This window comes from Rhamphochromis longiceps, linkage group LG7, assembly GCF_057381845.1.
Source record: "Rhamphochromis longiceps isolate RC_006_pf linkage group LG7, R_longiceps_female_GT1.1, whole genome shotgun sequence".
Lineage (NCBI taxonomy): Eukaryota > Metazoa > Chordata > Actinopteri > Cichliformes > Cichlidae > Rhamphochromis > Rhamphochromis longiceps.
This window is the reverse complement of record NC_140563.1, coordinates 51,235,009-51,262,402: the sequence shown is the minus strand read 5'-3', so window position 1 is coordinate 51,262,402 and position 27,394 is coordinate 51,235,009. Positions and strand designations below refer to the sequence as shown.

At 44.3% G+C, this 27,394-nt stretch overlaps 1 protein-coding gene across 1 annotated transcript in view; it reads left to right on the top strand.

Annotated features, from left to right (window-relative positions):
* The first annotated feature begins 1,249 nt into the window (after window positions 1–1,249).
* LOC146666257 (uncharacterized) overlaps window positions 1,250–27,394 on the top strand; it is a 56,489-nt gene continuing 30,344 nt past the window's right edge. The window contains exons 1-2 of the mRNA XM_085414178.1: window positions 1,250–1,835; window positions 18,478–22,258. Coding sequence (XP_085270304.1) covers window positions 19,305–22,258 — 2,954 coding nt within the window. The 5' untranslated portion in view covers window positions 1,250–1,835; window positions 18,478–19,304. The remainder of the gene's footprint in view (window positions 1,836–18,477; window positions 22,259–27,394) is intronic.

Here is a 27,394-nt window from a genome sequence, read left to right as displayed (position 1 = left end):
TAAATGCAGTATCTGTAGTAGTGCATGTAGCTGCAAGCCTTAGTATTCACATGTACCCATGCATTATAGTATATTATATCCTGTTCTGTATGTATGTTGCAGGGGAGTGCCTCTCCATTCAGCTCCACTTGCTCTAAAATCACTGGGAGTCATTATGCACTTTATGCATGTGATTGCACTTTAAATCCATACAGTTCTAGAAAAACAAAAAACAGAACATCTTAGACATTAGGAAAAAAAACCCCCAACAAGATTTGCTGGGATGTTAATGTAAGTCTGATCGAGACGGAGGAGATGGGACAAGATAAGTGATCAGAGCTGATAAAATGGGATGAGGTGTCTCAGCCCTGAAGGCATTTAGGTGTAGACTTTATCTCTCTATCTCTGCAGAGTACAGTGGTTTCTGCTGCCTAGCCTCAGGTAATAACAGCCAGTATAGCGATGATAGTTTCGATGTACATCAGTTGGTCAGCACCCCCTCGCCCCACCGAAAAACAAAAAGTGAGCTTGGAACTTTAGGCAGGAAAGAAAATGAGGTGAAAAGAAAAAATCTGCGATTGATGTAATACAGGTCGGTGTTTTTTCCTTTTTAATTTGCATGCACGGCACTTATGCATGTTAATCCAGAGGCCTGAAACCATGGGAGCAGTTTAACCTTCATTGACTACGGAGCTTCCTCTGCCTTTGAGGGCCATTGTCCATGAGTCTCTATTATCCTGCTGGTCACGGTTCCCCCCTGCTCTGCTGCCCCCGCTCATATGGGAGATATCTGTAGAATAATTCTACCTGTCTGTTTCTATCGCCTTCTCCCTGCTTCTCTCCCCCTCCTTCCTCCCCCTCTCCATGAATGACCTTTCTGCGTTCCTCTCCAGCTGACCTTGGTGTCCTGTCAGATCGTTCCTTTCCTCCATCTCGCACTACTAGCCTCTACGTACCACCGCCCCCTTAAACAACCCCATGCTCTTCATTTCTACCCCCCACTGACTGCTTCTTTTGCTTCTTTCCTCCATGTCCCTTAGATCCGCCCCCTAGATCACTTTCCTTCCCTCTCTCCTCCCCTCTCCTCCTCTCACTGTCTCCTCTCTTCGCTCTCTGCAGCCGTACATACTCTGCTTTTTAATTAGACCGACTCACTAGCTCCACCTCCCCCTACCTCCTACTCTCCATCCCACACTCCTTCTCCCCCAGCCTCTCTTCGCTCCCCTCCCTCCTTTTGCTTACAAGGAGACAGGGGGCTTGCATGGCGACATGGAGAGGAGGTCATGATGAAGAGATGCAGAGAGAAAAGGCGAGAGAGCAAAAAAGGAGCAGGACGGGGAGAACTGAGAGGAGCATCTGAGACGATAACTGCCTGTTTGCTCACTCTTGCCTTCTTACTCCCCCTCCTGTCCTTTCACTTCCACACACAGAACAAACGCTCAGACAACTAGGTAGGCACAGCGGAGCTGAAAGCTGTGAGGGATGGATAAAAGGGTTCCCACGTGAAAGGCATGAATCTACGAGAAAAGAGGAGGGTGAAATAGAGGAAGACACAACCAGAGAGGAGGAGGAGGAGAGAGAGAGAGAGAGAGAGAGAGAGAGAAAGAGGTGAGCTGGAGAGGAAAGGGAGACAAGAGAGGAGCAGATGGACTCTGCACAGAGGAAGGGGAACGGTGCGAAGCTCACTGAGAAGCAGTGACAGAGGTGGGAATTAAAAAAAAAAAAAAGCAAACATGAATGCCAGAGGGATGGAAGAATGGGAGGAAGCGACGTGAAGGAATAGCTTGGGAAGAGGGAGCGAGCACTTGTGGGAAGACAACACAGAAGGAAAACAGGAAGAGAGAGAGAGAGATGAGGTATGTGTGACTCAGTTCTGTGTCCTGATGGAAGATAGTACAGCAATCTCATCAGCAGCCTTCTTGCAGCATCACCATAGAGATGGAGAGTTAGGCAAATCAGAGAAGAGGTGAGATTTAAAAAGCAGCGTACAAGTGTCTGTGTTGATTGCGTGCAGTGGACGTTGGCAGCGAGGACATATTTGACTTATTGTTTTGTTTTGGCTCCCATCAGCCCGCTGAATGGTCCTCGCATGCGTGCACACACGTGCCTGCATACATTTTGTTTACATACTCGGCAGGTGTGTGTGTGTGTGTGTGTGTGTGTGCACATATTCCAGCAGTGGGGGTGTGCCCCTGCTGATTTGTGAGTGTGAGTGTGTGTGAGAAATCTAGTGATTTCTGGATTTTTGCTTTACTGCAGGTGTGGGAGTCATTTACTGATACTGGGCAGCTTTATGAGAAGCTTACAGAGTGAGAAGCTCAGATTGGTTTGTCGGTGGTGTGGCGTTGCAGGTTCCAGCAGCGTGCTTTCATTGCACATTTGTCATGAGCAGGATTGTGTGTGTGTGTGCATGTGTGAGTGTGTGAGTGTTTGGAGCTATGCACAGAAAGTTTAAGGAGGAGGCTCTGAATGGGGGAATTCCATTTGTATGGATCTGTGTGTGTGTGTGTGTGTGTGTTTATTTATGCACGCGTACACGCGTGTGTGTGCTGCTCTGGCAACATGAGCATTTCAATTTCAATCATATTAACATGCTTCAGTAATCTTCTCACACATGTGAGAGTAATTGTTTCTCATAGTTTGCATATGTGTTTGCATCCGTCACTGAAGCAATCTTGTCACTGGCGCAATCTTGTCACTGGCGCGCATGAAACAATCCCAGCCGTACACGTACTCTTTCGCGTGGGTGCGCACACACACACACACACACACACCTCCACGTGCACGTGCGCAGGTGCAGATTCGTGCGCCCGCTTTTTCCTGTGTGAAGAAACGCTGTGCTGTTAATCCCGACTGTTGTCGCGCAACTCTTTCCCCCTTGTTCTCTCCCTCCTTCTGCGCTGCACCACTGTATCGCTCCCTTTCATCTCATCTCTCATCTCTAAAGAGGTCAGATATTGCTGTCTCTCGGCTCTTCCGTCTAGCACTTTTTTTTTCTTTTAGCACATTGCTTTTAAAAGAAAGAATCTGTCATCTATCTGCGTCACTTCATTTTCTGTCTTTGCCCAGGAGAAGTTAACGTGTCCTTTTCTTTTATTCTTAATTTCATTTATGCACTTGGAGAATATGCCTATCTGCGGGCCAGGTGTTTCCACTGGACTGACAGCATGCTGGCTTCATAGGTAACACACTATGATGTACTCTTGGGACATTAGTTTGGACAGCAACGTCGCAGCCTGGCAGAGAGTAACCCCCCCAGGGGAGTGGACTGTGCTGCATACGTGTAACATGCTGCTGTGCACTGGACATGTCCGTCTGACCACGAGTTACGAGGTGTTTGTAACCCTGGTTAACATAGCTAACAACAAATAAAAGCCTGTTAGTAAAAACAGTCATAAGAAATATATTACAGGTGATAAATAGTCAATAAATAGATCATAATGGTTAGAAAATTCATTAAAAACATCAGCAATGATATAATTCATGGTATAGGATTTCATTTGTGTTTAAAAACATGTTAAAAGGGTACAGAACTTGCTAATTCATGGTGTTTTATGTTAATTCAGGTAAAATGGCTAAAATATGTGTTGAGACTCTTATTGTGAAAGGGCACGCTGCAGCGTGACTCCTGTGATTAGCCACACCCAATCGGGTTGTTCCTTCTTTTTGATGCTCGAGAGGGAGAAATGCAGACATTCCTTGCAGAGCTGCTGCTTAAATGAGTGAAAAAATAGTAAAAAATAAGCCAAAAATCTACTTAAAGCCATTTTTGTACTCTGGAGAATGTATTTTTGTTTTTCCGACCTGTCCTTGCCTTGGTGACGTTGTGAACATAACCGAACGGGACTTGGTGAGTTCAGAAATTGTCTTTTATTTCATGCAAGAAATTTTTGTTGTATTATATTGCTCATTTCATGCAAATGGAGAGCCAAGGTAGCAGATTTATGTTGTTTTATGTTAAAAACGGTGGATTCGTGCTTAAACGACACACAGGCTGCAGTTCAAAGGCCTTTGACGGTGTTTCAGCGCGCCATATTGGCATCACCTCATTTACGGCTAAATAAGCTGGAAAAAACGGACTTTTACTGTTATTTAAGGGCTACCCGTGTGTTATTTTCGAATGTTTATGCACTTTATTTTGTTGTTATGGTAGGCCATTAAGGTTTGGATCGGGAAATGCTGAGCTAGAATCGGAGTTTGATCCGCTGAGCGAGAAACAAGATGGCGAGCCACCCACGGACCCATTGAACTGTACCGAGCAGGAAAAAGGAAAACGCCCCCTGCTGGACGTTGAGCTCTTTCGCTGATAAAACTGGTAGGATTAATCCATACACCTCTGCAAAAGAACAGCGGACTTTTCAAAGCACTGGATAATCATTCGGAGCAATTCCAGGATTAATAGTTAAAGGACACAAAGAAAACTTTCTTTTGTTTGTTTAAGGGATTTATTCAGCCTTTTGCTGAATTGTTTTCAGTTTTACATTTATTTATTTATTTTTGTAATTTATTTTGGTCAACCTTACATTTTAATGCTGTAATGGTGTTAATGGAAGTGTAAATAATTTTGTTGGGTTAAAACAAAATAAGAACTGGTTGAGAATTTAAAGGTGAACCTAGACCAAGATTAAATTAAATCTTGGGCCTAAAGAACTGAACTTGATTTAAAATAACACAGTGTTAATGCAAATAGATCAAAGGATAAACTTGAACTTAGAACTTGAAATAAATAAAACAATAACCTAGGTTGAGAATAACATCCTTCTAAAGCCAAATAAAAGGTTTTGAGATAAATAGGATGAACTAACAGAACATACTGAACTAAGAAGGGGAAAGAAAACATCTTGTTTTCCTTAAATGTGTGATGTTGAATGTTTTATGTAATGTGTCTATAACTGTCTATTCTCTGTCTTCACAAAATAATAAGCCGGCAATTTAAACGTATTTACTGGTCTGTGGTCTTTATTACATGCTACGCTCATTACTGCTCTAGTAGTCGAACCTAACTGGTCCTAGTATACTGTAACGACTCCAGAAGTGTTACAGAAGTGGCGAGCCAGCCAGGAGCAGTAATTGATCCCTCAAGTTTTTTTTCTGACCCAGACCTCAAAAATAGGCCAAGTCCGGCAAAATGGAAATAGTTGACAGAGAAAATGTTAAAATCCCAAACTCAGTTATTGTTAGTGGGATTACAGGCACAGACGCTGATGAAGCTTTAAAAGACTTTTTAAGCAGATATGGTCGAACAGCAAGAACCCTTAAGATAGATGACCCTAAGTCTTCTTACCACAAAAATGCTATTGTAGAGTATGAGAGTGGATCTGCTCTGTCGACACTTGAACCCTTACTACCCTACACACTTGAATGTCCGAATGAAGTCACTTATCAGATACGAGCCCTGTCACCTGAGTACATCGCAGCTGTTACCAACGTCGCCACCAACAGTTTTTTCAATGAACTGCAAAGCATTGCTAGACTTAGTGGCAAATCTTTTGAAGCTGTTCTGCATGAACACCTTTCCCAATGTGCTCAGTCAGTCACACACAGCACAGAAGCTCCTACCCCAGATGCACATAGTGAACTAACAACCCAAGTACAAGCAAATGACCAACCTATCCAAAGTGAAACTGCAGAACTGATCAAAGCTATATATGCATCAGCGATTCTGAGTCAGTCAACCAGACACAACCAGATCTACAAACTACCATTCCACAGAGCTTTATAACACACCCTGATGTGCAAAAGGTTGTAGTAGAGCACATAGTGCGAAGTGAAGCTCTTGTCTCACCAGTGAGCGCCTCCTTCCGCCTCAGAAATTTTTCAGGCAAACTGCCCTGTCCTAGTCATGAGGTGGACTTTGATACATGGCGCCACAGTGTAGAGCTCATACTTCACGATCCCAATCTGTCTGACTTGCAACGCTCACGGAAAATCGTACACAGTCTTGTACCGCCTGCTGCCAACGTGGTGAAACCTCTGGGCCCTGAAGCCTTGCCCTCAGCTTATCTTGAACTACTCCATTCAGCTTTTGGCACTGTGGAGGATGGCGACGAGCTTTTCGCCAAATTCCTCAACACATTACAAGATGCAGGTGAAAAGCCTTCACACTACCTCCATCGCTTGCAAACAGCTCTCTCAAAAGCTCTGAAAAAAGGCGGTGTCATAGCTAGTGAAGCAGACCGACACCTTCTGCGTCAATTCTGTCGGGGGTGTTGGGATAATGCCTTGTTAACAGATCTTCAGCTCGAAAAGAAAAAAGATAAACCCCCCTCATTCACCGAGCTGCTGCTACAGTTGAGAGTGGAAGAGGACAAGCATACTGCAAAAGAAAGCCGAATGAAAAAACATTTTGCTGCCACCAGGCCAAAAGTAGCCTCTCACTCTATTGCTGCAAATGCTGACTTTCCTGCGCTCACCATGCAAGACGATCTCACTGAAATGCGAACACAAATAACTGCGCTGCAGAGTGAACTGACAAGATTGAAACCCCAGAAAGTAGACCCACCAGTAGATGCTCAAAAGGATTTGGTCACAGAATTAAAGGCACAAATCAGTCAGCTTCAAAGCCATCTCGCAACATTAACCCCGAACCCTCCTAGGAAAAAGTCTAACCCTCCAAAAGCTACTGCTAAGACCAACTCTCAAGTACCCGAACGAACCCTTTTGACATCCCAAGCTGCGAAGAGTAGGCCCAGGCCTGGTTACTGCTACCAGTGCGGCGAAGACGGCCATATTGCCTCTGTGTGCCCAAATGACCCAAACCCGTCTTTAGTCACTGACAAAAGGAAACAGTTGAAAGAAAAACAGTTGCTGTGGGATAGACAAAACAAGCAAACACAGCCTTTAAACTAAAGGGAGCCCTCATTGCGGGACAAATGGGTGCTACGGACAAAACTAGTCCCACCGAACCTTCACATAAACCCAAAAAACGATTCTCAAACAATAAATCAGCCACTGTGAAACTACCCAAGGGTCTAATTGGAGCTAAGTACACTGCTCAAGTGAAAATCAATGATCAAGCTTGCAACTGCCTTCTTGATACCGGATCGCAAGTGACCACAGTGTCCCGATCGTTCTATGAAAACAATCTTGCAGACCTTGAAATCCATCCAATACAGGACCTGCTAGAAGTCGAAGCTGCAAATGGTCAGAATGTTCCATATTCAGGCTATATTTGTGTCGACATTACCTTTCCAAAGAACTGTTTTGGTACTGAACTTACTGTGTCTTCTCTTGCATTAATTGTTCCAGACACACGCTCTAGTGTTCAGTCTTCTCTCTTAATTGGCACTAACACTCTTGACCTTGTCTTTGAAAGCCTCTCCTTGGCTAATACAGACCTCAGTATCCTGCCTTATGGTTATAGAGTAGTGCTGAGCGTGTTACAACAAAGACACAAGCAAAAAGAGGACGACAGCCTTGGTCTTGTCACTTTGTCAGGGAAAGAGCCTGAAGTCATTCCTGCAGGCCAAAGTCGAGTCTTAGAGGGTTTAGTCCACGCAAAAACTGAACACTCAGGCGGGTGGGTAGTAGTCGAGACCCCCTCTACATCCTCCTTGCCAGGTGGAGTCTTGGTCACCAACTGTCTACTTACCCTTGCTGAGAAACCCTCACAAAAGCTTCCAGTGGTCCTGCGAAATGAAAGTAAGCATGACATAGTTATCCCTGCGAAAAGTGTCATTGCTGAAATGCATGCTATTCAAGAGATCATACCAAACAGTCAGATCACAGAGCAGTCCAAACAGACTCCCAGCTCAAACCCTGCTGAGCTTAATCTTAACTTTGCTGATTCTCCAGTCCCTGCTGAATGGAAAGAACGAATCACACAAAAGTTAAGTGCTATGTCGGAGGTTTTTGCACTACACGATACAGACTTTGGTTGCACTAACAAAGTAAAACACCAAATCAAACTGAGCGATGAAACCCCTTTTAAGCACAGACCCCGTCCCGTACGACCACAAGATCTTGACGCCGTACGGAGGCATTTGCAGGAGCTAAGCGATGCAGGTGTCATTCGCGAATCCGAGTCGCCATTTTCCTCACTGATAGTGGTGGTAAGGAAGAAGAATGGAGACGTAAGACTCTGTGTAGATTACCGTAAGTTGAATCTGAACACCATCAAAGACGCCTACGCGCTTCCTAACTTGGAAGAAGCGTTCTCCGCCTTGACAGGATCGAAGTGGTTCTCGGTCCTTGACCTCAAAAGTGGGTACTACCAGATTGAGGTCGATGAGGCAGATAAGCACAAAACAGCCTTCGTATGTCCGATGGGGTTCTTTGAGTTCAACCGGATGCCTCAAGGCATAACAAACGCTCCCAGCACATTTCAAAGGCTGATGGAGAAATGTATGGGCGACATCCACCTTAAGGAAGTCCTGGTCTATCTAGACGACCTTATAGTTTACTCCGAAACCCTCGAACAACACGAGACCCGCCTTCTCCATGTGCTTAATCGTCTCAAAGAATACGGTCTGAAGCTATCGCCTGAAAAATGTATGTTTTTTCAGACGTCAGTTCGGTACTTGGGGCACATTGTCTCCCAAAACGGTGTAGAAACAGACCCCGAGAAAGTAGCAGCATTAAAAACATGGCCAAGTCCCAAGAACTTGAAAGAACTCCGCTCCTTCTTAGGGTTTGCAGGGTATTATAGGCGGTTTATTAAGGACTTTTCTAAGATCGTAAAACCCCTTACCAACCTAACTGCTGGATACCCCCCACTGCGAAAAAACAATAGCTCTAAGTCCAACTACGTCCAATACTTTCAGCCAAAAGCTCCTTTCGGGGAGAGATGGACAGAGAGTTGTCAGAAAGCGTTTGAGACTATTATAGACAAACTGACTTCTGCCCCAATTCTAGGCTTTGCCGATCCCAAGTTGCCTTATGTATTACATACAGATGCAAGCACAATCGGGTTAGGGGCAGCTCTTTATCAAGAGCAGGAGGGAGAGTTGCGAGTAATTGCATACGCAAGTAGAGGACTATCCAAAAGCGAAAGCCGTTATCCTGCTCATAAGCTTGAGTTTCTTGCCCTCAAATGGGCTGTAACGGAAAAGTTTTGTGATTACTTGTATGGCAGTCCTTTCACAGTAATAACTGACAGCAACCCCCTAACTTACATTTTGACCACCGCTAAGTTAGACGCGACGAGCTATCGCTGGTTGTCCGCCCTGTCCTCTTTCGAGTTCCAGCTTAGGTACAGAGCAGGCAAACAAAACATGGACGCAGATGGCCTATCTCGTCGTCCGCATCTCGAGCCATTAAATGACCTTGTCTCCCTGAAGGAACAGGAGCGGATCCGTCAGTTTGTGCAACACCACTTGCCTGGCACCGATCCTTTCACTCACGTTCCCACTCAAGCTGTCAGTGCAATATGTGAGAAACATCTAGTCCAGTCTCTTGACACAGACCATGCTCTCGCCTGCCCACTCGTAACTTCACTGTCTACGTCCGTTGATGCTGTTCCCGACAGTTTCGACCAGTGTGATGCTTTTCCTGTCATTCCAAGCTTGTCAGAAGAAGAGATAAGACAAAGTCAAACAAACGATCCTGCTATCAGTGAAATCATACACCAGCTTGAAACAGGTGAAACATCTCCTCCTACTGTACGCAACGAGATCCCACAACTTAGCATCCTTCTGCGTGAGTTAAACAAACTTGAGTTGCAGAACGGGATTTTGTACAGAAAAAGACAAGTAGGTGAAGAGACACAGTACCAGCTGGTTCTTCCTGAAAGTCTAAGATCTATGGTTTTCAAAAGCCTTCACGATGACATGGGTCATTTTGGTCTTGACCGGACCCTTGATTTAACCAGAACCAGATTTTTCTGGCCAAAAATGGCCTCAGACATAGAGCAAAAGATCAAAAGCTGTAGCAGGTGTGTTTGCAGAAAGACCCTGCCAGAGAGGGCGGCGCCCCTAGTAAACATTCAAGTCACCAGACCTCTAGAGTTGGTGTGTATTGATTTCTTGACAATTGAACCAGATCGCAGCAACACTAAAGATGTCTTAGTTATTACAGATTTCTTTACGAAGTATGCTGTAGCAATGACAACTCCCAACCAAAAGGCTAAAACTGTAGCCAAGGCCCTGTGGGAAAACTTTATAATCCACTACGGTTTTCCCGAGAAGTTGCATAGCGATCAGGGAGCAGACTTTGAGTCAAAAACTATCAAAGAGTTATGCGACCTAGCTGGGATTCAGAAGGTCAGAACTTCACCCTACCATCCCAGGGGAAACCCTGTGGAGAGGTTTAATAGAACCCTGCTAAACATGTTGGGTACACTCAAAGACGAAGACAAGAAACATTGGCGTGACTTTGTTAAGCCACTCGTTCACGCGTATAACTGCACCAAACATGAAAGTACAGGGTTTACGCCGTACGAGTTAATGTTTGGCAGACAGCCTAGGTTACCCATTGATCTTGCCTTCAATGTCCCCCTGAACCATCGCCAGCAGCAATCTCACTCACAGTATGTTAAAGCCCTCAAATCTCACCTTCAGGAGAGCTACCAACTGGCTACCAAAAATGTAAGCAAAGTTGCTGAACGTAACAAAACTAGATATGACAAACATGTAACCGAATCTGTCTTAGGTGTCGGAGATCGCGTGCTTGTAAGGAATGTTCGGATTAGGGGAAAAAACAAATTGGCTGATAAGTGGGAGTCCGTCGTCCACGTGGTTGTAAGCCAAAAAGACAACCTCCCAGTATACACAGTCAAACCCGAGCATCACCAAGGTTCCACTAGAACTCTCCACAGAGACCTTTTGTTACCTTGTGGGTTTTTGCCAACTGCCCCTGAAAATCCTCCAGCAGTCCAAGTAAAGCCTCATCGGCCAAGAACACGTCAACACCCAACAACTGATCCTGATGAACCTGAACTTGAATACCACTCTGAGGAGGATAACTACCCTCTGTATTACCCTCCACTTCCTCCCAAGGAGATCTCAAGGTCGATTGAGGAATACGAGGTAGTTTTTCCTCCCAAGGCTAAGTCAAACCATGCTAATGAGCAACCCAAATCAGACAATTCTCAAGTCTCAGAAGATGTGACAGTGCCTGATATTGCTCAAGAGCACATGGACATGACGGAAACTGTAAATTTACCTGATTGTGGAAACCTACCGGATATGGAAAACTTACCTGAAAATGACAAAATACCTGAAATGGAGAAACCACCTGAAATGGAAAACTTGCCTGAACCTGCAAAGGAAGGAGCTCAAATAACTCCACCAAATGAAAAGGACAATGCATCGGATTCAACGAAAACTAATGATGAGGAAGCAACTCAAACTCACGTGAATGAAACTGAACCTGTAAACAATGAAACTGAAAGAAATGACCCCGAAGCAGAGCAATCAGTCAGAAGATCATCCCGAGAGAGAACAAAGCCCAAGCACTTAACATACCCTCAATTAGGCAACCCTCTTGTTGGCATAGTTCAGTCTTTGTTCCAAAGCTTAAGTGAAGCTGTCACAGGCTCTATTGAAATCCATGATATCCAGGTAGTCTGAGTATGCATTATGCAAAGGGACTTGCATACATTTAAGAGGGGAGGGTGTAACCCTGGTTAACATAGCTAACAACAAATAAAAGCCTGTTAGTAAAAACAGTCATAAGAAATATATTACAGGTGATAAATAGTCAATAAATAGATCATAATGGTTAGAAAATTCATTAAAAACATCAGCAATGATATAATTCATGGTATAGGATTTCATTTGTGTTTAAAAACATGTTAAAAGGGTACAGAACTTGCTAATTCATGGTGTTTTATGTTAATTCAGGTAAAATGGCTAAAATATGTGTTGAGACTCTTATTGTGAAAGGGCACGCTGCAGCGTGACTCCTGTGATTAGCCACACCCAATCGGGTTGTTCCTTCTTTTTGATGCTCGAGAGGGAGAAATGCAGACAGTCCTTGCAGAGCTGCTGCTTAAATGAGTGAAAAAATGGTAAAAAATAAGCCAAAAATCTACTTAAAGCCATTTTTGTACTCTGGAGAATGTATTTTTGTTTTTCCGACCTGTCCTTGCCTTGGTGACGTTGTGAACATAACCGAACGGGACTTGGTGAGTTCAGAAATTGTCTTTTATTTCATGCAAGAAATTTTTGTTGTATTATATTGCTCATTTCATGCAAATGGAGAGCCAAGGTAGCAGATTTATGTTGTTTTATGTTAAAAACGGTGGATTCGTGCTTAAACGACACACAGGCTGCAGTTCAAAGGCCTTTGACGGTGTTTCAGCGCGCCATATTGGCATCACCTCATTTACGGCTAAATAAGCTAGAAAAAACGGACTTTTACTGTTATTTAAGGGCTACCCGTGTGTTATTTTCGAATGTTTATGCACTTTATTTTGTTGTTATGGTAGGCCATTAAGGTTTGGATCGGGAAATGCTGAGCTAGAATCGGAGTTTGATCCGCTGAGCGAGAAACAAGATGGCGAGCCGCCCACGGACCCATTGAACTGTACCGAGCAGGAAAAAGGAAAACGCCCCCTGCTGGACGTTGAGCTCTTTCGCTGATAAAACTGGTAGGATTAATCCATACACCTCTGCAAAAGAACAGCGGACTTTTCAAAGCACTGGATAATCATTCGGAGCAATTCCAGGATTAATAGTTAAAGGACACAAAGAAAACTTTCTTTTGTTTGTTTAAGGGATTTATTCAGCCTTTTGCTGAATTGTTTTCAGTTTTACATTTATTTATTTATTTTTGTAATTTATTTTGGTCAACCTTACATTTTAATGCTGTAATGGTGTTAATGGAAGTGTAAATAATTTTGTTGGGTTAAAACAAAATAAGAACTGGTTGAGAATTTAAAGGTGAACCTAGACCAAGATTAAATTAAATCTTGGGCCTAAAGAACTGAACTTGATTTAAAATAACACAGTGTTAATGCAAATAGATCAAAGGATAAACTTGAACTTAGAACTTGAAATAAATAAAACAATAACCTAGGTTGAGAATAACATCCTTCTAAAGCCAAATAAAAGGTTTTGAGATAAATAGGATGAACTAACAGAACATACTGAACTAAGAAGGGGAAAGAAAACATCTTGTTTTCCTTAAATGTGTGATGTTGAATGTTTTATGTAATGTGTCTATAACTGTCTATTCTGTCTTCACAAAATAATAAGCCGGCAATTTAAACGTATTTACTGGTCTGTGGTCTTTATTGCATGCTACGCTCATTACTGCTCTAGTAGTCGAACCTAACTGGTCCTAGTATACTGTAACGACTCCAGAAGTGTTACATGTTGCTGAATTCACACAGAGACCTTGGGAACCTTGGAAATCTGTGGCACAGAGTGGCGAGGAGACGTGAACAGTAGAAGAAACAAACTGAAGCAGCCAGCGAAGCAAGACAATTGGGCTTGCAGAATGAGCACAAGGAAGAACAATGTTTACTCTGGCTTTCTTTCACAGACACCCAAACATTCTCAAATTTGCTCACAGTTGGCTAAGTATGCTTATCACCATCCACTGGCCTACATATAGGGATTTCATATTAGGCAGAGGATTTTGGTTAAAAGAGGACAGATGGAACAAATCATTTCTGGCACTCGCGCTCGGAAAGATAGAGGTAATCCAGCCATCCTTGAAGAAAGCTGGAACAAGTAGAGTGTCCTCTTTAGTAAGAAGCTGGTGAGAAACTTTGCGAGATAACATATTATGCATGTTTGAATGACTTTTTAAAGTCATGAAGGCGTCAGGAGAAGCGAAAGTATTTGCCACCTGAGGTGTGCAGAGCATCGCAATAAAGCACTTTAAATCACTGTGGTACAGATCTGTTATTAAATACAATTTTAAGAGTGTTCTGCACTGAAACTCAAAAATGTTCCATTTATGACACAAATTCAAAGACTTACTGCTTCAAAACAAACCTGCTTTTCCAAATTAAGACGTGTGTGTATGTGTGTGTGGTGGTGGTGATGGGGGGGCTAACGGTATTACCAGGCCAGAATCTCATGGTTATGCCAAACACTGTGAGGTGAATAATGATTGTTTTCTTGTCGCTTGGGAACAGCAGAAGCATGTAGTAAGCACAGCTTGGCCTTCGGGTCTGAAAAGCAGAGGCAATGCAAAAAGTGTCTTTAATTTGTTATAATGACCAGCAGGGGGAGACTCCTCTGGTTACAAACAAGCAGTGAGATTGTATAGAAACCTATATGAAAATAACTATATTATAAATCATCTGATTTGTGACTTTCATTAAACACTTTGCAACAAGAACAATCAAAGACTGCATACTCCTGATGAAGTGGAAAATTTCCAGTCTCTGCATCCAAAAGGCTAGCTCCATCTAGGCTAGTTTTAAGTATTGTCTCGAAGATCAAGACAGCATTACCCATTTTCTCTTCCATCAGTCTAATGTTTTTTGTGACGATATAGTGGGAACTTTTTGCCCAGAGATAAATAATTGTTTGTGCAGATCTGTCCATGACTTTCTTTAGACTGATCATTCTGAAAAACAAACCAAGCCAAGCACAAAACCTTATTGGTGGAGTTGCTTAGTTTAAGCCTTCTTCAGTACAGTAACGAATGCTCACAATTAGAATAAACTGGAGGGAAAAGAAGGGTGTGTTTGTTGGACTGAAATGCTAGCTACCAGGTTTTCGTCCTAACATTCTGAAACTTTAAATTTGACATTTTAACCATGGTCGTCCAGGTTTTGGGATTAGATGTCGTGAATAAGAGGTCAATCAGACCAGCAAGCCAAAAGCACCATTAGCTTATATGGTAGTGATCATATAAATAGATGATATAACAGGGTCTGCTTTCTCATTAAACTTTAAATTTCACTGTAGTTTATCAAATGAGCACCTTACTATACTAAGAAAGCTTTTCCACTAGTCATTTAAACTGTAAACTATTTAGGAAAGTGCCTGCTGAGTTCATAAATCAAGTTGCAGCCGGAGGAGTCTCCCCCTACAGGTCATTGGAAATAATGTAATTTTATGATAGAGTTTCGTTAGAGATTCGTTGAACAAGAGACACATGCAGCCATCAGCACCAGTAAACTGCACAAGACCATCTTTTTAATGCATGGCGGTTAACATCCAGAGGCTAAACTTCTTTCATTCTCAGCCACGGTGGTTACCACTTGGGCAATAGCTTTATTTTATACTGCTTGATTATATAAAACTTCCTTTGCAGCTAGAGCTTGCTGAAAAACAGCTTGCCAAGATTGAAGCTGGTCAAATTGGAATGCCAGTAGCCTACATAGTCATAATCAAACAAACCAGCATTTACATTTAGACGCTATTACACAAGTGTCTGACAGGAATGACAATGGCTGTGTTCGCCGTGTTGCGTTGGGTATCTAATGAATTAAGAATCATAATTTAATTTGTGTTTGTTTAATTTAATTTGCTGTTAAGCATAATCTGGCTCAAGACTTTCAGCGGTGAGAGGCAGCTACAGCAGTAGTACCGTTTTCTAATTTAAGTACCAGCACCGAGGACAATACTTTTACTTGCTTTACTTCATATACTCCCTTGCTTCTAATAATAATAATATGTTAAACCTATATATAATTCTAGGCTGTTGATTTGCGCGTGCATGCAAAAGCCTTTTATTTGCATTTTTAAATGCACTTGCTGGTTTTATTGTATTAGATAAAACTGAACATCCCTTTGTTTGTGAGATTGCTGAGCTGTACTACACTCAGTGCTTACCTAACAAAGTAGTCATCTGCAGGCAACTCCCAAGGAGCTGCTCTTGAATTGGAAATCTCTTTGGACAAGAACACAAACACCAAAACGGCTTATGCATTTTGCATCTCGTCTCTGAGCCGACCGTGGTGTAAATTTCTGTGACAAAGCACAGGTATAACTCTTAACCTCCGTGTGCTTACAGGACCGATAGCTGATCATATAGCTTTTCTTAGTTCCTCTCCACTTCTCCCTTAAATGCCCTGACACGCTGATGCTCCTGATTTACCACTTCACTGAACCCTAACCATGACATTTCCTCTGCTGCCAGGGGTTGCTTCCTCCTGCTTTTGCCCCCCCTCTGCCTGTCTGTCTCCCTCCGCCTCTTCCTCCCTCCTACTTATTCCAATTCCTACTCCTCTTGCTTTGCTATGTGTCTCATAGCATCTCTAAATATATCCCAGCATGTCTACCTCCTCTCCTTCCTCTTCCTCTTTCTGCCTCCTCTTCATCGCAGTCCTCTCTGACAAATTTTAAGCGTGCCTAGACAATCTGATCTGACATGTCTTTACATAACAATCCAATCCATGACACCTCCCATCCCCTCTGCATAGTTGGACCCAAAAGTGTGCTACTGGCATGGATACAGTTCTCGGTATCCTTGAAATCATCAGAATGTTATTATATCTGTGGAACCAATCTTGACTTCTTCTATTTTGAATGTTCAGATGCGTTTCTAAGAGTCACAACAGCTTAGCACGGGATGATCAGATGTGACCTTAGCATTTTCATGATGCGCGCACACACACACACACACACACACACAGGAAAGAGAATAGGAGCAAAACCTTTGCAAAGAGACTATGGTACATCCTAAACAATAACTGCTAAGAGTTACGACCCTTGCTAGGATTATGCCACTGCACACCTTCCACCTCTTCCCTGGTGATTTATCTCTTGTCTGCCAATAAAGCTCAACATGGAAATGTCACATGTGCAAAAGAGCTGCCCTCAGCCCTAGCGGTAAGCCCATGCAGCATTAAGAGGGGGATTCATTAAACTGTCAGCGTAAATTTTGATCCGAGGGTAGTTTGCAGAGTGAGGGGGATGAACTGTGGAAAGCACTAGACAAAAAGAGGCAGCAGAAGAGATTGCTGCAAAGCATTCGGTAGATTGGGAAATAAAGATAGAAAGATAGAGCTGAGAGTGGGTAAAAAAAGGAGAACGGCCAGATGGGAGAAAGATGAAAGGAAGGTGTGCTCAGGGTGACACGTCCAGAATGAGTAAGGGTAATGGCCCTATGATACGTAGAGGGAAATCTGTCAGGGTGAAGGTTGAAAGGCTGCTTCGTACAAGAAATGGGTAGACCATCGACCGGAGTGAAATTGGATATTAATGAAAAACACAGGAAGGGTGGAACCACTAATTTATCCAGGGAGAAGTGAGGAAAGGAGAAATCACCATCAAGGTCAAATGAACAGAAGTTTCTATGCTATAGATGAACCGTAGCTTGTGTTCTTGAGCCTCCGTAGTGCACCATCACCCACGCCCGCATTTGAAAAAATGTGTGCCTCAACTCAGAGTCATTTGTTTTTTCCGGGTGATTCATAGTTAAGCGGCTCATCTGTATACATGGCGGCGATAAGAAAGTAAAATGAGAAGGAATCCCGCGGTTTGTTTCTAAATCCATTAATATATCACAGTGTGCATGGTTGATATTTCCCCTCAAGGCTCTATCTGCTGTGACTTTAATCATGATTAATCCAAATAACCATGTTTTTAAAGAGGTTGACGGGAGGGAGGGAGGGAGGGAGGGAGGAGGGTGGGGGCAGTTGTGCCAAAGATCCTCCTCTTCAGTGGAAAGAAAAGAGAGGAAAGCGAGGAAAACAGTGGATGTAAATAAAAGTGGCAGCCCCTCGGGTATCTCTCTCCCTAAATAACCTGGGAGCTGTGAAGGAGTCACTAATTACCCCTCCCACAGAAGATGGGAGGGTGGGTGGGGTGAGGGGAACAGAGTAACAGCCAGTCACACTCGCACAACAGAATTAGCCCGAGCCTGTCAGTGTCAGAGGCTATCACGGGGAGATAACGAGGAACAGATCCATAGATCGTGTAAGGCAAATGACAGCATCACGCCCGGCTGCCTGTTTCGCAGACAGGAAATGAAGTGATATATACTGCATGTATCAAGGCCATAGATCGTCAAAAACAGAGCACGGAATCGGGGTGACGAGAACATACTACTAACTGCAGCATGGTGGACAGACTGTCACAAAATGACCAGATGAATCAGAGAGGATGTCACCATGGCAGATCATCAAGAACTGATAACAGGGCAACAGACTGTAAAACATGGAGGAAAAAGAGAAATCCAAGGAATACGACAACAGTCGTACTGTGTGCCCATGAGCAGAAGTGATACTCAATGCAAAAATTATTGCTGTCACTAAAACACGGCTACTTTTAACAATACTGAGAGGAAAGAGCGTAAAAAAGGAATGAAACATTATACACCCCCCTTGGCCAGTGTGAATAGGCCTTAATTACAATCTCTTTTCACTTGTTTTCAGTTTACATTTCTCCACTGCTGATGATACACCGAGCCTTTTTTTCTCTCTCTTTTCCAACCTCCATCCTTTCAGCACTTTTTCTGAATTCATGTCTCCTTTTCCCATTCTGTGTTGACCCCCGCTCTCATGCATTTCAAAATAGCTGCCTATCTTACATCTTCTTCATTATCGGGAGGAACGAGCACATTGTGTTTCGATGGAAACTGAAGCACAATAATATGGAAACAATTACAGTCTCTTATTCGTCTCTCTCTTTATCTTTCTCCTCTCTTTAGGAACTCGTGCTGCCTTCGACCATGAGAGAATGAGTCACGGAGAGAAGAGCTGAGAAAAGAAAGAAGCAGAGAGAGAAAAAGAAAGTGATAAAAAAATTTTTAAAAAAGGAAGCAGAAGAGACCAAAAAAAAAGTTTAAAAAGACCAGATCATTATGGGAACGCAGTCAAGCCAATCCCGTACTTTGGCCATCCAATCTCCTGAGGGCCCAGGGGACAAAGCAGGTGGAGAAGGACAGGCTGCCAAGTAGACCAGCCAATGTGATGGACAGACAAAGGATAGGCTGCATTCCCTTCCTCTCCACTTATCTGCAGGTAACCTCCCTGGCCTCTGCAAGAGTTCTTCTTGCTGGAACGTTAAAGAGAAATGTGAATAAGAGGCAAAAAAATACATGTACAACTTCAGAAGACATGAAACAGCATGGACATTTTAAAGAATATTTGATGCTGCATATATTTATTTTTATATAAGATTTTAAAGGGAAGTTTAAGACAAGTTTTCTCACAGATATCTATACTATACCTTGAATTGGGAAAATGGTAATCCATCTTTTCTTGAGGACAATCTTATTTGCAAAGGAAGTCCTTGGTGTACAGATGAGCTGAGCAGCTAAATGCAATACTGTATAGAGACTGCTACATCTACAGTATTTTCTGGGATGAAAGTGAAACGTAGTCAGTCAATCGTATAGATCTCTCACTGTTACACTGAATATATAGTGATGGAGCGATCGCTTTCCTTGTTGACACACTAACACAAGAGATTCTCCACAACAGCAACCTGCCTTCACAGTGTGTGGATGTTGTGGGAGCGACAGAGGCTGGAGAAATGGTGAGCAAAGAGCCTGACCACTTGCTCACAGGCCAGACCAATGGCAAGAGCAGCTTGGCAGACAAGTTACCTGGGACAATGACCGTGCGCTCTGTGCTTCTCAATCGAGACTCCCCCGATATCGAAAGTCGCCTCAAGCGGCGCCGCAACCGCACCCACCAGGTCCGCTTCAAAGACCTGGAGGATGGTAGCAGCAGCAGTGGCAATAGTGGAACAGGGGAAAACAATAGCCATCAGAAGCCTGTCAAAGACTGTGACAGTCCACATCCTCTTCGCAAACACAGCAGCAGGTCCCCCCTGCCATGGACTGACAGGGACAGGCCACAGACCAAGGATCTACCTGGCCAAACCTCTGTGGTTGGGGCTGTGCGTGGTGACATGGCGAGCACTATAGAGGTGGTGGCTGCCTTTTTAGCTCGAGCGCCTCCTCATCCATTGACACCTGGTCCTACACGTCGAACCTGGGCACCACCGCAGGCTAACTCCCTAACCTTGCCAATGACACGCAGGCCGAGTACAAGCACCAGCACAGCCATTCAGACCTCCCCATGCCTGAAAAAGCCCCAATCTCTCCCTTCCTCCCACACTCGTAGCCACAGCCTTGGGGACTCAGTTGGGGTGGATGGGGATGACGAACATGACTCTCAAGACGAGTTCCTTACTCACAACCATGTGTTGTTACCTGCGTCCAAAGATCAGAACGGCCCTCCTGGCCCAGGGGAGCGAACTGTGGTGGAACGAAGGTCTAAAGTATCAAGAACCGAAATTAAGTCTGCTGTAAAACCCTCAAGGCACAGCTGCCCCCCTTTAGTCCTTCAAAATGCTGAGCCATACCACTGTTCCTCTGTATCCTGCCGAGATGGCCCCAAACGTCAGGGAAGCATTACTCCCTCAGCGATCAGGAGGAGAAAGCGTCTAAATAGGACAACGAGTGATCCTGGAAAGGAAGTGCACTACTGCACCACTCCCACACAGACTGAAAGTCCCCGTCCATCCCCACCCCCTTCAAATACCAAACTCTGTACCACTCAAGTTCAGACTGAGAGCCCACCCCCTCCTTTAAGTTCAAGGTACAGCACCGCCCAGAGTCAAACTGAAAATCACCATTCTCCACCTTCAAGTGAGGAACAATGCACAACCCAAATTCAGACCACCAGTACCAATCCAACCCTACCTCTGAATGCTCAACAGTGTACCGCTCAAATACAAACAAGCTCTCCCAGTCACTCTTCTCCTGATTGTAAACTTTCCACTACACAGACACAAACTAAAAGCCCGTTTGCTTCCCCACCTTTAATACCATCACCCAGCTCAGTGCAAATTCTGTGCAAGCCTATATCCCCAACAGTGACTCCAGACCCTCCTACTACCCAAATAACTACTGTGCCTTATTGTACATCTCCCCCACCTACAAGTGCACCAATACAAACTCCTGAGCACTGCACAAAGCTACCTTGTACTTCTCCAGCCAAGTTAGCTTCCACAGCCCCACCTCCTCCCAAAGCACTTTCCATTCCTTGCGCCACTTCTGTACCTACTGTTACCCAACTCCCAGTCCCCTATTACACTGTTGTGTCCCCACCAACAACACCCAGCACAGCCGCAGTCTGCTCCAGTGCTTCTTCAGCTGCATCGCCATGCCCCACCCAAAACTGCACCCCCCTTATGTCAAACGTGGTGTCATTCCCTCAGTTAACCCACTCCACCTCTACCCCAACTATAACACCCATTGTAACTCCTGCTGATCCCACCAAACAGCCAACCCCTGCCCCAAATGTAATACATCAACCACCATCAGCAGCATCAAATGCTACACCTTCATCAAATGTAACTCCCTGTACATTTGTTACTCAAACTGCCATATCTTGCACATCCATATCATATTACACAACTACACATGCAGTTGGTCCCCATGCACCTCACTTGAACCCAACTGCACCTTCTTATGCCACAGTTATTCAAACTGTCTCTCATTGCAACATCCCATGTCAAACTTTGCAAAATACCTCTTCTGCTTGCACAGGCATAACCCCTTATTCCTCCCCCGTCCCAAAACTGAAATCTTGCACTTCTCCGCCTCCGCTTGTGAAAACCTATGTGTCCACTCTTGCAAATGTTCAACAATGTGCAACACCAACTAAAGCCATTCCTCTGTACTCTTCCACATTTCGTGCTGCACCACCGTACACCCCCCCTTCTCAGACCCCGTACAATGCTCAGGATAAGAGGGGCATTCGACTTCCACCTCCTCCTCCACCGCCTCCACCATACACACCACGAAAAAAGGGAAATGATCCGCCAGGTCCTGCAGTCCGAACACCCATGCTCAGGGCAGACAGCAAGGTCAGCAACAAAGATAAAGATAGAGAGAAGGAAAAAAAGGAGGATATAAAAGACTCACCAAAGCTCTGTGAGAGAGCCAGCTCTCTGAAGCACAGAGCTCAAACTCCTCCAGTTGCTGTGATGAAGGGAGAGAAGCAGTCCTCCTCCTCCTCTCCTGCCAAGGCCTGTTTTAAGCCCAGCTGTCTTAGCTCAGCCCAGGCTCAGCTTGGGGCGCTACACAAAATGCTCTGCTCAGGAGCCAACGTCAGGCCGAACACCCCCAACAGCCAACACGCTCTCCCTCCAAATCAGCAGGGATGCTCTGGATCCAGGGGCTGCTCTGCTTCTGGGGGGCGGCCTACAGCTGGGCCCCTGACTGCCACCCAGGCTGATACTCTGAGACAGGTCCAGGAAATTCTGGGAGGGTTGGTGTCTGGGGCCAGGTGTAAATTGGACCCATCCAGGGTGACAGAAAAGCTCTTGAGTCCCAATGGCCCTCTGCATGATATTCGTAGCTTGCAGACTCAACTTCACAGCCTGGAGGGGGTCCTGGAGACCAGCCAGAACACCATTAAGGTCCTGCTGGATGTCATTCAAGACCTTGAGAAGAAGGAAGCTGAGAGAGATGGGTGAGGCTATATTTAATTTCAGTGAGACAATTTACATAATGAAAAAGTGAACCTGCTTTGAATGTTATTAGACAATTAAATGACTGTTATCAGTTGTCACCCACAGATCACGCGCACCCTGCTGTACCCACTAGTAAGCCAGGAGGTGCAGTATCATTCTTTCTGATCACTGGTTGACAGAAAGTGACTTTTATGTAAGCCACATGAATAACACATAAACTCTCCAGTGTACGTTTCACCCTGGTAAGACAGAAAACTGAGACTTCTAAATTGTGATTATTATGAACAAGTCTGTTTAAATTAAAACTATGATCTTTAAGTGCTTCACTTGAGACTTTGGTGACTTTGGGGATTACTATAACATAACCAAACAACCAGTCAACAATAAACTTCATATCAACAGTAATAGAAAACAAAGAGAAAGCACAAGTCTCATATGCACCTGGGTTCATCTGATTTATAAAGCAATAATGTACTACTAAGCCTATTTGTTGATGATCTACTGGCTGTATTTTTTTGCCACAATAACAACTGATAATTGACATTTTACAGTTTCTCTCAAACATAGAAAAAACACCATAGTTAACCTGCAAAAGACTGTAACGTGACCCGAACCTTTCAGAATAGGCTTTTGTCTCAATGAATAAGTTACTCCTGCCAAAAAATGACAAGCTCATTTGACACTGTGTAAACCAGAGTCATCAGAATGTTTCGGTATTTGGTCGAAATAACTCTACAAGTGATTTCCTCATCTTCTAATTTCCCTAAAAAGTTTTGTTCTACATGTTTCTATTGACAGTGTTTCTATTATTTTCCTGATGATAACTGAGTGCTGTTGTGTATCAAAGTGAATTCAGATGATTTATCATGCAGTGTTTATTGCATACTTTGTAGAGCAAAAGTACACATACATTAGCATGTAATGTGATGAATAAAAATTTCCTGCAATTATCATACAACATAGTAAATTGCAGTAAACCGACCGTAAAATGTAAACATAATTGCAAAGACCCCCCCCCCCCCCCCCCCCCCCCACCACCACCACCACCACCACCACCACCACCACCACATAGATTGTCATCGCTTTAAGCACATAGCGTGGAAACAAGACACGGTTTTCTAGTATTCTACATCAATAAACAGTGCTGGAATCACTGGACATCCTGTTACTCTGTTGGCCACAGATTCTCAGCCACCTCACACCTAATGTGTTCGCTTTCAGTGTAAAAGAGAAAGAACCATTGAATGCCGCATCCGTCCTCTGCACTCTCCTGGATCTTCTTACATTCATGGCAGGCTGCTTGCCCTATAAAATGAGTTGGCTCTTCAGTGTTAACAAACTGTTGTAACTCTGTTGCTCTCAAGCTCTATAAAATATATACATACACCTGGATCACCAGATTTTGGTTTTCTGGTGGACTATTCTGCATTTAATGACATACATAATAAAGTGCAATACTATTTTTTAAAAAATGGTAAATGGCCTGTATTTATAATAGCGCTTTACTAGTCCCTAAGGACCCCAAAGCGCTTTACACATTCAGTCATCCACCCATTCACACACACATTCACACACTGGTGATGGCAAGCTACATTGTAGCCACAGCCACCCTGGGGCGCACTGACAGAGGCGAGGCTGCCGAACACTGGCGCCACCGGGCCTTCTGACCACCACCAAACACAAAAAAGTCTGCTTTTAATTACAAAGACATGCCAAGGTTGTTAGCTATTTGCTTAAATGTCCTAAAAGATATTAGCAAATGCTAAATAACAGACGATAACAAAGAGAAATACTCTCTTTGATGTGCATACATTTAAAGCTGAAGGTTTTCAGATATTGTGTGTGACAGTTTGGACTGTTATTGAAGAATTGAGCCAAAGCAACTGGGAACAACCGAAGCTTGTTGAGCCCAAACTCAAAAAATATGCAATCAGAATCAGAATCAGAATACTTTATTGATCCCTGGGGGAAATTATTTTTTGTTACAGTGCTCCATTTTAAACCAACATTAAGACAAGACAGACAATACGCTAACTAAGAATAGTACAATATATACATATATATACATACATACATACATAAGTCACTTATAAATAAATATTTGGAAAAGAAACATGTGTAGTTGTAGCAGCAAACAGTGTGTTAAGTGGATGCGTTGTACAGGGAGATGGCCACAGGCAGGAATGATTTCCTGTGTCGTTCAGTGGTGCTTTTCGGTAATCTCAGTCTCTCACTGAACGAGCTCCTGTGACTGACCAACATGTCATGGAGTGGGTGGGAGGTGTTATCCAACATTGTCTTTATCTTGGACAGCATCCGCCTCTCCGACACCACCTTGAGGGAGTCCAGCTCCATCCCCACAACATTGCTGGCCTTACGGATCAGTTTATTAAGTCTGTTGGCATCTGCGACCCTCAGCCTGCTCCCCCAGCATGCAACAGCATAGAGGATCGCACTGGCCACCACAGACTCATAGAAAATCCTCAGCATTTTCTGGCAGATGTTGAAGGACCTCAGTCGCCTCAAAAAATAGAGACGACTCTGGCCCTTCCTGTAAAGTGCTGTGGTGTTTTTAGCCCAGTCCAGTTTATTGTCAATGTGTACTCCAAGGTATTTATAGTCCTCCACAATGTCAACACTGACCCCCTGGATTGAAACAGGGGTCAAGTGTTTCCTGGTCTTCCTGAAGTCCATGATCAGTTCCTTGGTCTTTGCCACGTTGAGCTGCAGATGATTCTGCTCACACCACGTGACAAAGGAGTCGACCACAGCCCGGTACTCTGTCTCATCATCCCTGCTGATGCATCCAACCACCGCAGAGTCATCAGAAAACTTCTGAAGATGGCAGGTCTCTGTGCAGTGGCTGAAGTCTGTGGTGTAGAGGGTGAAGAGGAAGGGGGAGAGGACAGTCCCCTGTGGTGCCCCTGTGTTGCTAATCACCTTGTCAGACACACACTGTGGGAGACGTACATATTGTGGTCTTCCTGTCAGGTAATCAACAATCCAGGACACCAGAGAAGCATCCACCTGCATCGCTGCTAACTTATCACCCAGGAGGGTCGGCCTGATGGTGTTGAAAGCACTGGAAAAGTCAAAAAACATGACCCTCACAGTGCTCGCCGGCTGGTCCAGATGGGTGTAGACACGATTGAGCAGGTAGATGATGGCGTCCTCTGTTCCGAGACGAGGCTGATAAGCGAACTGAAGGGGATCCAGATGTGGTCTTACTATGGGTCGCAGCTGGTCCAGGATGAGCCTTTCCAGGGTCTTCATGATGTGGGAGGTCAGTGCCACGGGCCTGTAATCCTGGGGGCCACTGGGACGAGGCGTCTTTGGTACAGGGACGAGGCATGATGTCTTCCACATCACCGGGACCCTCTGCAGACTCAGACTCAGCATAAACAGTTTATGAAAGACTCCACACAGCTGGGGGGCACAGGCCTTGAGGACAAGGGGACTCACTCCGTCTGGTCCAGCAGACTTGCCTGAGTGAAGTCTCCTCATTTGCATCTCAACCTGGTATTGAGTGAAGGTGATGGGTGGGGGAGGGGTGTCAGGAATCTCACAGGAGGCAACATGTGACGAGAGAGGCTGGCACAGTGGTGTGGCTCTGGATTCCAGGCTGACTGCAGGTGAGGTTGTGGGGGTGGGAGCAGACACTGTGGTGTCGAATCTATTGAAAAACAGATTCAACTCGTCGGCTCTATTCTCACCTCCCTCAGCTCCCCTGCTGTTGGTTGGCCTGACAGCATACATGCGCAAATCTTACATGACAGCAGGGTCAGCACATTTTAATAGTTTGCTGGACTGTTCCGCAAGTAGAGCTCATTTCCTGAGCTTGCTATTAAAAAAGGCTGTTGGCCTTTTTAAAAAAATCACACAGTCTGGAATTTAATTCTAGAAATTTCACACACTAGTGAAGATGGCCCCGGATCACACCATTGTTCTTTGGCACCACGTGCCCAAGGTGGTTTCCAAAGGTAGTGTTACCAGTAGTGTGAAAGGTGCTGCTGCCTGGGGTTAAATCAAGAGCCTCAAAAGGGCTTGTTTGGTTTTAAAAGTAGTGTGAAAGCCCTGGGCTAAAAGAGGAGCTATCCCACAACTGAAGCTGTAAATATGAAATGACTGCAACCCTTGGGCTAATGGAACTGTAAACCCAAGGCTACCAGAGCCTTGCAGCACAGTTCCAAGCACAGTGTGAGAAGCCATCTGTTAATTTTTAACAGTCAATCGCTCAGCCTTTATTAAATTTAGAAAGATGGATAGATATCAAAGCCAGACATAACAGCGCTTTGCACTAATAGACTGTCTCTTCTCTCATGGAACGGAGCAGACAAGTGGGTTGTTGTAGACAGATTATTCTTCACCAAAAAGGGAATATCCACAGCCCAGCAGTAATAACTTTCCAGCATCGTGTGCTCTGAATATTACAGATAGATGGTTGTTGCGCCTAAGCCTTGCTGTGATGAAGCTCCTCTATTTATAGCCAATCCCCCTACTGCACACAGTGTCAATACAAAGCTCTGTGGACAGAACACAATATAAATTTGGTCAGAGTGAAAAAGGCAAAAGCTAAAACGGCAGGTTGAGCGACAGAAAGAGGAAAACGCAACACCAGATTGAGCAGCAGCAGAAAGCAGGGGAGCATCTGTAGTTATTTTTACGACGTCTCATGTCAGTCAGGCAAGTGTCAGCTCTCAATATGCTGAGGAACTGATCTCATGTCAGACCACGGGGAGGCTTATGGGAGTTTGGGCGCACCTATTTCGCGAAGCCTTGTTCCTCATGCATGTATGCAGCAGGCGGGAGAGATTGTCATCAAGTGGTTTCAGATGCTCCATGCCTCTTTAGTGTAAAGCCATTCTCATCAAGTCTTTAATTAATCTGCTTCCTACATTGTAAGCAGCTTAGTAATTTCTTCTGCCTTATCATTCCAAAATAGTACATGTTTGCGGGGGGGACGCGAAAGAAAAATCATGGATACACAGGAAGGGATGCGTGTCTGTGAATCCATGGAAAGACTTGACTGATGTCTGAGCAGCGTAATCCAAATCACAGTGTTAACACTAATGCCAGCCCTTTGAAGACATCTGAACATGTGACTGAACAGCCTACTGTCTCATAAAGTGACACAT